The sequence below is a fragment of the Akebia trifoliata genome, chromosome 1 (genome assembly GCF_017979445.1).
Source record: "Akebia trifoliata isolate Shusen 1 chromosome 1, ASM1797944v1, whole genome shotgun sequence".
Classification (NCBI taxonomy): domain Eukaryota; kingdom Viridiplantae; phylum Streptophyta; class Magnoliopsida; order Ranunculales; family Lardizabalaceae; genus Akebia; species Akebia trifoliata.
In genome coordinates this window covers 30,091,126-30,103,013 of record NC_141375.1, presented here as the reverse complement: position 1 = coordinate 30,103,013, position 11,888 = coordinate 30,091,126, and the positions used below count along the sequence as shown (strand labels likewise).

At 32.7% G+C, this 11,888-nt stretch overlaps 1 protein-coding gene across 3 annotated transcripts; it reads right to left on the bottom strand.

Annotated features, from left to right (window-relative positions):
• Nucleotides 1–2,553: 2,553 nt before the first annotated feature.
• LOC147411624 (Ribosomal protein L31) lies at nucleotides 2,554–9,073 on the bottom strand. Of its 3 annotated transcripts, XM_086450498.1 has the most exons (3): nucleotides 8,944–9,073; nucleotides 4,310–4,561; nucleotides 2,554–3,453 (listed from the first exon to the last, which is right to left on the bottom strand). In XM_086450498.1, the coding sequence occupies exon 2, from the start codon at nucleotides 4,552–4,554 to the stop codon at nucleotides 4,348–4,350; it is 207 nt and encodes a 68-aa protein (XP_086306624.1). In that variant the 5' UTR covers nucleotides 4,555–4,561; nucleotides 8,944–9,073; the 3' UTR covers nucleotides 2,554–3,453; nucleotides 4,310–4,347. The 3 variants fall into 3 exon arrangements, with proteins under 3 accessions (XP_086306624.1, XP_086306615.1, XP_086306632.1); XM_086450489.1 differs by lacking the exon at nucleotides 2,554–3,453 and having other exon boundaries at nucleotides 4,180–4,561; XM_086450506.1 differs by lacking the exon at nucleotides 2,554–3,453 and having other exon boundaries at nucleotides 4,180–4,558; nucleotides 8,944–9,071.
• Nucleotides 9,074–11,888: the final 2,815 nt, after the last annotated feature.

Here is an 11,888-nt window from a genome sequence, read left to right as displayed (position 1 = left end):
ATAACTTAATCATAAAAAATAAAAATAAAAATTTGAATCTCAACTTTGTTCGTTCATTTTTCTTAATTAATGAAATATTAAAATTTAAAAAAATGTGTTCAAATATTCAAAAGTAAGAGAATATCATTTTTTATTCATCATTTATGATCAAAGATAGTTAGAAATGATCAACAATTGTCATTGGAAAACCTAATGATATGAAGTAGATGATAAAAAGGTAATTGAGATATTTCAAAGACATTATTAATTCACGTGAGATGAGGTCTAGGGATTATTAAGAGAGGAAAAATTTATTAAATGGGTTATTAAGAGATTGTCCAAAATTTAGAGATTATTTAGAAAGAAATCTCTTTATCAGGGCCTTTTAAGTAATTTTTCCTCTCTTACTTTGACTTTTGTCTTGAGTTGTACCTAGGTTGACAATGACCTTAGCTCAAATGATTATTTAGGATATGGGTCTGGCAGGCTTTTACCTGACCCATACATAATGAAATGGATCAGGTTAGATTAAGGATTACCCGGCCACAGGGTCATAAATAACCTCAAGATTGGACCTCACATTGGATACGACGTGAAAGTGTACGGAAAACATAAACTCTTTCCTTGAGATATAAGTGAAAATGCATTGGTATGTCAAGATGTGCGATATGAGATTCAATCTTGAGGTCACTTCAGCACTATACAATCTTAAAAAATAATGGAAAATGTTGAACTAACATTAAAATTTACATCAATTCTCACATCGCTCACGGGGATATATGTATGAAACTATTGATGCTTTTCATCGAGATACAAGGGAAAAGCATATATGTTTAATGTGCACCTCCACATCAACAATGTGAGAATTGATGTACATTTCAATGTTACACCAGCACGACTATAAAATAAATAAGGAAAATGCCTTCCTTTGATGTTGTGCTTGGTACTGCACTGACATTGCAATGTGTAGATGACCATAGATTTTTTTGCTTTATATCTTAAGGAAAAAATTTAAGGACTCCTTGCACACTGTCACATCAGTGAATCGTTGAGCGAAGTGTCAAAAAAATTCAATTAAGAACAACTCGATAAATAAACATAATAAGTACATTTTAGAGCAAAAGTTAATAGATTAACAAACTACATGGATATTCACATAATATTTTAATGACTATATTGGATATTCCCATATATTGCACGAAGTTCGTTTCAATGGAATATGAATTTCTCTGGAAATAATCATGGGGTAATGAATTCTGATACAAAATAATATGTCCTTTGATTATTTGTTAAAAAACATAAAATAAAAAAATAAAAAGTTGGATATTAGTTTTGGGGATGGGGTTTAGTGTGAGAGAATAACAATCCGAGATGGAATAATCATTTCATCTAATATCAATTAGTAGCTATTTTTCTTCTTGAGTCTTATTTATCAAACCAACTAAATTTTAAGACAATATGCACATAAGGAGTTGATTAATTTTAAGGGTAATTTAGTAAATTCCCTCTACAAAATTTGTGATATTAGGTTTACCTATCCCAAACAAAAAGCAAGATTAGGTTTACCCCTGACCTAAAGTCAGTGTCATTTTTTAAATGAATTGACGGTGAAAATTTTGATTTTTTAATTCTAATTTAATAATTTAAGTTTTGAAGGGTATTTAAAAATTAAAGAAAAAAACAAATATTTTAATTCATCAAAAAAGGGATATGGACTTTCAGTCAACAACAAAAAATTAAGCACTGATAAGTCAATTGGCAAATGTGACAGTCTCTTATTATCAGTGAGCTTGATTTTACAAATATAATTTGAGGACTAGAAATTTTACAACATTGCATCAAAAGATGGATACAAATTTTGAACCCCATGTAGCATGAAAATCAACCATGTCACCTCATTAGCTAATCAACAAGGACAAAAAAGGAAACATTGTAAACTAACCAAACTATGAATGATAGATTAACATGAAAAGCTAGAAAAAAAGGGGGCCATGTAGTTTACATGGTGCAACAAGAGAATGAGAGAGATGGGTTGAAGAAGCTAACGTGTACTGTAATATTAGAACTTCAAGACTTCTGAGGAGGCTCAATTTTCGGAGGGGCTGAAGGAAAAGGTGTAGGTGGTAATGGAGGCAAAGAGAAAGGGAAGGGAGGGAGTGGAAGTGCGTAACTACACATTCCATAGAAGCAAAGACTCCCAAAAGTACAAATGTTCCAACACTTGCCACAGTGGAATGGGTTTACCCTCGTGTCTATGCACAACCCTCTACAACATTGCCAAGTGAATGGGCACCTAATGCCACAAAACCCACAGTTATTCACATCGGATGTCACGTCAATGCAACGGTTCCTACAACACCAATTCTTGAAGGGTGGAAATCTCTGTCCCTTGTTACAAATCCATGGTCGTTCCCGACACCCTATCACCCTTGGGTTCTTCACTCTATTGAGCCATGGAGAAGCTGGTGGACCCAATGTTTTGCTTTGTTCCACCCCTTCATGTATAGGAACTCCTTTCACTATCATTAGTAGCATTAAAATGGTGACCCGAGCACCTAAACCGTACATTGTTTTCAAGATGAGGCAAGTGTAGGAGGATTTCTAATTCCTACATGTCACAAGACACTAATTAGAGAGGAATGAGGAGGTGGTTGTGATAAATATTGGGGAATACTCTCTCTCTCTCATTCTTTGGAAAAGCACATAAGGTGTAAAGGTGATTGAGTTCATGTTTTTCTTACATTTACTACTTATTAGTACTCGTGTTATGTAGTAATGGCAATTACAATTGACGTGAGAGAGAGAGAGTAGTTGTTTTATAAGTCCACAATTTAAGCAAGTGTAACGGGCATTGCCTTTTGAAATCGGCATTCATTTGGTTTTCACGATAAACAACAGGTCAAGCTTGGTGATTGCGTCCTTAACAAGTGATGTTCAATTGTTCATACTTCATACTGGGCAGTGCCACTGTTTTAACAACCGGACCAAACCGGTGGTCCAATCAGATTTCGTAATTAAATTAATGGGTTTGGTTTGTGAATCACCAACATTTTTTTTAGTCATTTTTGCAAAAGTAAATTAAAGTGATTTACATGGGAAGAAAATAACATAAATATATAATTAATTAATTTTAATAAATGTAAATATCCAACCCAAATCAAACCGGTTTCAGCCTGCAAGTGGACACATTTGATAAATTTTCAGCTCTAAATACAGCTTCAATTTAAGGGGGAAAAAAAAATACAAAAATTGACAAATCCATATTCACAGGGATTTGTTGTTCTAAGGAATACTTTGAAATATTTTCCCATCTTAGCTGTTTGTTCACAAGCACACTGAAGGGTCAGTGGGGCCGAAAGAGTTTTGACATGTGCACTTAAACAAGGATTGATCCAGGCCCTTTATCTTAACTGTTTGATTTGATCTTAGAATTATGCTGAATTGACCTCAAGATTGTACCTCATATCACAGATCCTGACGTGAAAGTGTGTAAGAACCATAGATGCTTTTCATTGAGATACAAGTCAAGATAAAGGCAATGAGTTAACACAGATGAGGGAGATGTATGAGTGACATGAGCATGAAACATAAAATTGTAAATTAAGGCATTCAAGAAAATGTAAAAGGTCAATAGGAAATAAATTAAGAAAAACGATTGAGATGATTGAACACATTCAATAATTGGTGAGTAATTGGAAAGAATGTACAAGTTAAAGGTTCTAAAAGACTGAGAAGGGCCCATAAAAATGTTGATTGAGATATTGAAAGCTGTCATGACCACACTTTCAATTAGAGAAGACATTGCTTTGGACAGAATTGAATCAAGGAACAAGATTCATTTGGCCAACCCCAAATGTTGGGATAAGACTTTCGATCATGACGGAGATAGTGATACTCGAGAAACAAAATTTACTTCAAATTGTCAAGATTCTGATTACTAAAGATCCCAAAAAGGGACCCAAAAGAAGAAAAAAAAAAAAACAGACGAAAGGAAACCAAGCTGTAATTGCTACCCAATTACTTAAAAGGAAAATGCCGCAGTAACATTGAAATTGACATCATTTGGGACATTGTTGTCGTGAATGTGTCTATAGAACCATAGATGCTTTTCATCGAGATACAAGTGAGAAGAATCTATGGTTCTGTGCACACCAATGTGTCCCAAACGATGTCAATTTCAGTGTTAATCCAGCACGAGTCTTACTTAAATGATAACCATACGTGCTGATAAAAATGAATGACGTCTGAAATACAATCAGGGAACCAAAAAGGCTAAAGCATTAGCTTAAAACATAGTATAAATTCATAAAACATTAAGAACAACGTCTACCTTCTCAGAGCATTTTTTTTTTTTTTTTTTTTTTGAAGTCATTCTTCTTTCTTTTCCTCGTTTGGATTACCGTAACGGCGGTAGAACTTGGCAATCTGGCCTTCGCTTTGGGACCTTTGATGCCTAGCTCTAAAATGGTAAACTTTACCAACATTGTGTATTTTGGTCATCATAACATGCATCAGCCTCCCACTCTGAGTAACATAAGATATCCATTGCATTTGAGGATGCAACCCTTTCCTCATCTTCCTACTACACAGAAAAACAAGAAAGAGGCTTGTCAATTGAAGTACTCAATTTTCGCTCTGTAAACAGAAAATTGGGTTTAGTGCACAACATACCATAATAGAAACCACAGAAGTCCAATTCAACTTAGATGAAAGTCAAATTGAAGCTTAGATCTTCGGGCATAAGGAATTTGAAACTAAAGAAACTAAATAGAGTAACCTATAAAAAAAATAAAAAAATAAAACTAATAGAGTACACTGGCATATAAAATAATAGTTTTTGGGTCATTCTTGGAGGCACAAAGTTTCTATCTTAAGCCTCCAAAGGGAAAAAAAAATCAAATCAAATCAAATAAATAAAGTAGAAATCCATGTTGAATCAAAGTTTATACTGATGGTACTTGGAAAATATAAAGGACGCGTCATGCATAAGTATTACTCCACGGATGAGGGGATACAATAAAAACCAAAATAAACCAAGATGCCCATGCACCTAGACATACTGTAGTATGGGCAAACAATAAACATCACCACAACATTTTTTAGCTCTTATGCACATAAAATAATAATAAAACAAAATACTTTGACGATGTATTTCTTGACTAACTTTATTTTTGTCTCAACCATTCCCTGAATTTGAACCATAGAAGTCTTCAAACAAGTGTCCAAATCATCTTGTAGGAGTGGAAGAACTTCAGCTTCAATAAATCTATCTCAAGTTGAACCACTTGATTGACTTAATCGGCACGCCATTGCCGTATTAATGTTCTCCTAAATTTTCAAGATCTTTAAAACATAACCATAATGAAACTGGTCACCGTCATTATCTTGGGCCTACTCTGCATTTTTTGCTAAACCATGTGACGGAGTGGATCATCTACCTTACATGCTACCGATCAAAAAAAAATCTACCTTACATGTTCTAGCATCATTCCTGCTTTGTTTCTGATATTAACCGAGGATTATTTAGCTATTTCAGGTAAAGTAGCCAAGCAAGAAGAATTGAATTACTCCTGTGAACTTAATAACAAATATGAAGAGCTCATTTTACAAGCCAATATACAAGCTTTCTAAAAGTGAACACGTCACCGTGTGGACCCATGACAAAAATTAATTCAGGATTCAAGTCTTTCAGGAGTAAATCCATTACAATCATTGCCTTTTCAACTAAATCTTTCAATGAAACGGGTAGAATCTCAACTACAATCATGTCTTGAACTAAATTATTTTTTGTTTATAGGATGTATTGAACTAAAGCTTTTAATGAAAAAGGCACTTTCCAATCTCCATAACTGTAAAACTGAATCTATAGCCAGCCTCACAAAAATTTCCATAAAGATAGCAGTATATGTGTGTCTATTATCCGCATAAGAAGCCAATCCACACAAGCTTACACAGATAACTTGCCTTCAAGAACTAAAATCCCTTCAGTTTGTGGCTGTAACATTAACATTCACAATTAACAACTGAATTCCCTTAAATTTAAAGACATATTTAGGGACTGAGATTCAGTTGAGGAGGTAGCATTTGTTGTTCCCAACCATCATCTAAATATGATCAAAATAACATATTGTACATGCATATTAACTACAATTGTATAAAAGTAGTAGCAACAGAATCTCCTTTCAAAATGCGTTATTTTACCAAAGAAATTTGTCTTGGATGTTTACTACCGTTTCTTGACGTAGTTATCAACTTTTAGAAATTCTGATGAGTTTTACGTATATAATCCTAATTAATTACCAACTATTACTGGGAATGGATCCAAAACAAAGAGCATAAACAAGCTAACTAATTTCAATGGTTTCACAAAGAGCTTACCAAACTGAGTAAAACAGGTTCATAAATAAAACCAAACTAGCCCAAATAAAAAAATAACCCCCAAAGCATCTACAGAAAGCTTCATTCACACAGAGCACATAATGAAACAAAGAAAGGGGGGAGGGGAAGAGAGAGAAAACTAAGGTGAAAACAGAACAAAAACCATTCAAACTTTAGGAATTCTAACAAATAATCAAGTAACATAAACGAAATTACAAATCAAACTAATGGTTAAGGCTAATGAGTAGAAAAAACTTGAATCACAGACCAAGCTCATAGAGTAAGTAAGAGATTAAAAAGAGAAGAAACAAGTGTTTTTTTAGGAAATTGGATTCAGAGAAAATGCGGAAAGAGTTGGTGGAATTGTGTTAGCCAAGAGCCAAAACCATATATGAATGAAATCTATCGATTAGAACCAGTTCAAATGACAACAAATGGCCATTTTGTGAAAATCGAAGAGATGTAGATGGTGGAAAACATTTTTGATGAAGAAGTGATAGAAGAGAGAAACAATACAAGCTAGGATTCGAAATGAAAACTCTAGAAACTATATAAAAAATCAACAAAATGGAGAGAATTAAAAGAAAAATCATACCCTTAGGAAGCTACAGAATTGGAGAAGGCGATCATTTCTTTCTCTTAAGACCGGTTCTATTGATAGATCGACTGGTGGATGCGAAATTGGCAATACTAGCATTGCCCTGTAAACCATGGTTCCAAATCTCATTTGACACCAAGATGACTTGTCTGAATCATCTTGGTATCCACTAGTGAGACAAATTTACACATCTCAGGTTTCACATCATCTCATGATACAAATGAGACAACTCGAACAATATTTTAAATATCAGCCAAGCCACCAAATCACGGCCGAATAAACTGGGATTTTGTATTTTTTTAATAAAATAACTATTTGTTACAATTTAAATATTTATTAATTAAATAACAACTGATTTTGTGTTGTAGCTAATGATCCTATGGTCTCTTATTCTATAAAAAAATATATATATTACAACTATTTATATGTAAATATAATTTAAAAAATAAGTGTAAACCAAGTTAAATGGTTTATCTTGTATGAAATAATTCGGTCTCGTCCATTAAAGAGACAAGACGTCAAACCGAGATTTGAAACCATGCTGTAAAATGCAAGATTAAGCTTACCTTTTTATTGAAAGTCAATGTCCCTTATTGTATTAAGGGTGAAAATTTGCTTTCATTCAAATTTTGATTTAATAATTTAAGTTTTTGAAGGTCATTTTCAAAATTCAAAGCCAAAATTTTACCGTTAATTCATCAATAAAAAGGTTGACTTTGATCAAGATAAACACCTAATATTGCCAATTTTACAAGGGACTTTACTAAGGTGTTGTTTGATAACGTTGTGAGCTTCTACGACTATATTTTTTTGGTCAGACTTCTTGCATAATTGACACCTATTTTTTTCCTAAAGTCCTTTATAGAATGTTGTAACCAGCTTTATCGAGAACATTAGCAAGTCTCCTACCCTTCTTAACCAAATCAAAGATAATTTCCATCCACACATTATGTTGGTGGGGTGTCTAATTAGATTTTGGTCCCCTTTCATAGTTCTCCATCTGACAATAATATGACATACCTTAACATCAATCTTACATTGAAAACAAATATAAAAAGAATAGAATGAAAACAAGCATGCTATCAAAACTAATATATATATATATAGAGAGAGAGAGAGAGAGACAGCGAGACAGAGAGAGGCACAATTTGATTTCTACTGGATATAGTAGAAACATGATATACCCTTGGCATTGTAGGAATAGTCTCCACACTTAAGAAGCAAGTGCTCCTCATAAACCAAAACCCATGTCCATTGTTCAGCTCCAAAGCAGTCCAATCAGAAGCATAAATAAATTGAATACACATAAAACTACTAAGGGCCATAGTGAAAAAGACAGGATTGGGGAATAATTCGGCAAGAGAAAGCTTTAAAAAAAAGTCAGTAAAAAGCGGGAAAACATCAGATAAATTAAAAAGTAAAGATAATTGTTTTAAGTACCAAATTTTTTAAAAAATATATGTATTTTATATATTAAATAAAAAATAATACTTTAAAAATGCTAGGAACAAAAAATCCATGATTTTTGAAAATTTCGGGATTAAATCGTGATTTTTTGAAAAATAAAAGTCTTTTTTTTCAAAAGTTAGTAATTTTATAAAAATATCGTGATTTAATCGCAACATTTTCAAAATTTGCAGATTTTTGTCACTATGTTTACACGCAAAATCCAAAAATTAATTGATGTTGCCATAACAAGTTTCTTATTTTTCCCCTCTGCACATCTGTTTACAACACCCAAAAAAAAAACTCTTTTTACCCAAAAAAAATTAAAGAATAATTAAAACAATAAGGAAACAAGGAGGGTTTTTCCCACTTCTCTTTAATTTAAAGATTCAAGATACATAGGAAGTGTGTGAAAAGATCATGGAAAATGCAACCATGTATTCATACGTTGAAGGGTTCTTCGAGTAAACAAAGAAACCCTAGAAATGTCAACAATCTTCTTCGAAATATAGAGAGAAGAAACCAAAAAAAAAAAAACTAACCTCAGAAAGATGCTCGATCGTAGCTTCAACAGTGATTACTCGAAAAGTTGAAGGGGAGAGCTGCACACTGGTTCGTTGAAGGTGAAAAGGCGAGAGGGGTTAGGGATTTTGATACTTGTATAAAAGGGGTAGAATCGGTATTATATAAATCAAGTTTTCCATAGAGCTACTATTGCCACATCAACTTTTACCGATGCCACACTAATTGTGTGCAATCCTTCAATGTAGGGGTGCAACTTTGTCCAGTTCGAACCGAGAACTGAACCAAACCATAGCTTTGCTTTGGTTCGGTTTAGAACAAATTGCGGTTCAATTCCGGATTACGAAAATGGAGAATCGATCAATTTAGTTTGGTTCTCGAATCAAGCTTGTATAGAATTGAATCCCTATGCAACAAATAAATATATATGCATATAATAATTATAATGAATTATTTTAAGAGTTAGGACATAGATTAATGATATTTTATGAGTAAATTAATGACTTTTTATGGATAAATTTGTAATTTATTGTATGAAATTTTATCGTTATTTTTTCATTAAAAACTATTACTTACAATTTATAGAATATTGGCAATCTGTAGAATTTAACCAAACTAAACCGACTATAATTCAGTTTGGGTTGGTTTGGTTCCAATGGAATTTGATTTAGTTATGGTTCTTATTTAGTCAAAACCGAATTAAGTTGCACCCCTACTTTGGTATGTGCTTGGATCGGACTCTGTGTAGTGTACTAGAAGTACTATTCAGCTTATTTGGATAAGATGATTGTGAATAAGTCGGGGTTTGGAAATAGGTTGACAAAGGAAAATTCGGTAAAATTGAAAAACATCAGGAAAAAAATGAGCTAGGTTAGGGCTATATAATCATGCCTACTAGTGGGTGCTTTCATATTAAATCATCTAAAATGATAAATCAAGAACTCCCCTGTTGATATCATTTATGCATCCATCCATAACAAGGAACCACGGATCCACAACATATTAAAGGTTTATATTATTTAAAATGTGAAAAAGACCACGATCATGTGTCCAAATTAGGATTCATTAACACATCAAATCAATGTCATTCTCATTTGCATCCTCATTATTTTACGCATTATTTGTGATTTAATCATTAAGTTCGTGACTTAATCGCAAAATGTACAAAAGTCGTGTATTATTAAGAAAAAATCGTGATAAAAATCACATTTTAATCGCGACTTTTTCATTAAATTGGAGACTTTTGTGACTATGGATAAGATATCAAAGAGGAGTTAACTCTTGCGCAAAAGAGCTTTTCACCCCCATCCAAAAATGGCTTTAAACCTAAAATGCCCTCAACAATTACACATTTTCCACTCCCATTGGAACACAACATCAAAAACCTTTTTTTTTTCTCTCTCATGCACTATGTTTCTTTAGCTTTTTTTTCATGAATCAGTCCGAGAGAAAACGAACCCCACTACTCGAACCTGTTTGCAACGAATGACAAATGACTTCTGAAGATGCCAAGGACTATAGGATTGCAATAATTTCTCATACAAACCATGTTATCCCCAATTTCCCTGAACCCTACTTCAATTGAACACTTTTTGCTTTCTTATCAACATGATTCTTCACTTAGAGACTAAAACAATTTTCCCTTTAGAACATTTCAGAATTTTCCATTTGTGTATTTATCTCTATTTGAAGCCAAAAATCCATATTTTCTATTTTGTTTGAGATATGGGTTTCGCCATTTGAAGCTGAAAAGGAGGTTTCTATTTTGATTTTTCAATTTAAAGTTAAAAAAATAATTTTTTTTGTTATTTTTTCATTTGGGTACGAGTCTAGCTAACCTTACTAAGTTAGTAAGGATTTCGTCAATACTATGGGTCCTTGGACGTCAATACTATGGGTCCTTGGACTTAACTTGTGGCATCCAAAATCATGATCTGATGCTTCAAGATTGTGGGTGACAAAATTCTATGAACTTTGAAAGAAAGAAAAAGTTATCTTTCAAAGTTGAATTTTAATTTTAAATTGAGGAGTTAGGTGGAAGTTGGATATCAATCTATTTTCAAAACCTTGGATCAAGCCCAAAGGAGATATTTATTTTAAATTTTTTCTTGGATAAGAGTTTTTCTATGAAATCTATAGTGTCGTGGTGTTGGATTGCTAATGTGGTAATCCATTGGAGCAAAACATCTCATACTAAGGGATGTTTTACTCCAGTGAAAAATTTGTTATTTGATGTTGAAAAAGAAGATTTACATATGAGTTTTCAAATTAAAGTTAAAATGAACAGATTTTTCATTTTGGGTATTTTCATTTGCAATTGAAAAGTCATATTTTCGATCGGGATATTTCATGGATGTTATTCTCGAGTTTCTATTCAAAGTATTTTTTTTTTTCATTAATTGAAGGTATAATATAATATTATTGGGAAAAAACAATAACAAGTTGAAAATAAGTGTGTTATGATATCTTTCAGAAGGCAAGATGATTCTCAAACGCAATTGTAGGATAGAAGTATTTCTTGCAGTACTTCACAGAGTTGATTTTCAAACATATATTCTATTCTAGAGTACTTCTCCAACTCATCCACAGAGTACTTCAGCTCCAACTCTTTGATAGAGTACTTTTAAATCTAGTATCCACATAGGTCATTGGTAATTTATATAAGAATTTGTGTGGCATTAGTAAAAGTTGGTATGGCAATAACAATTCTCTGTCACGTACGATAGGGTGTCCCGTTTTTATTCTTTAAGGAACCAAGGGTGGATTTAGAGTGGGGGCACTTGCCCCCACAAGAATTTTCAAAGTCTGTAGGGGATAAAAAAAATCAGTCACTATTTTCCCTACAATTTTTTTTTCCTCTTAAGTGTTGTTTGTTAAAATGAAAAAAATAAGTGCTGAATAGCATTAAGAGCCAAATTTAAATGCTGAAGAAGTTATTTGTTTAAATGCAGAATCATGTTTATTA

Coding starts and splice junctions, on each gene's coding strand:
- LOC147411624 (XM_086450498.1), bottom strand. CDS start 4,554: ATGAGGAAAGGGTTGCATCCTCAAATGCAATGGATATCTTATGTTACT.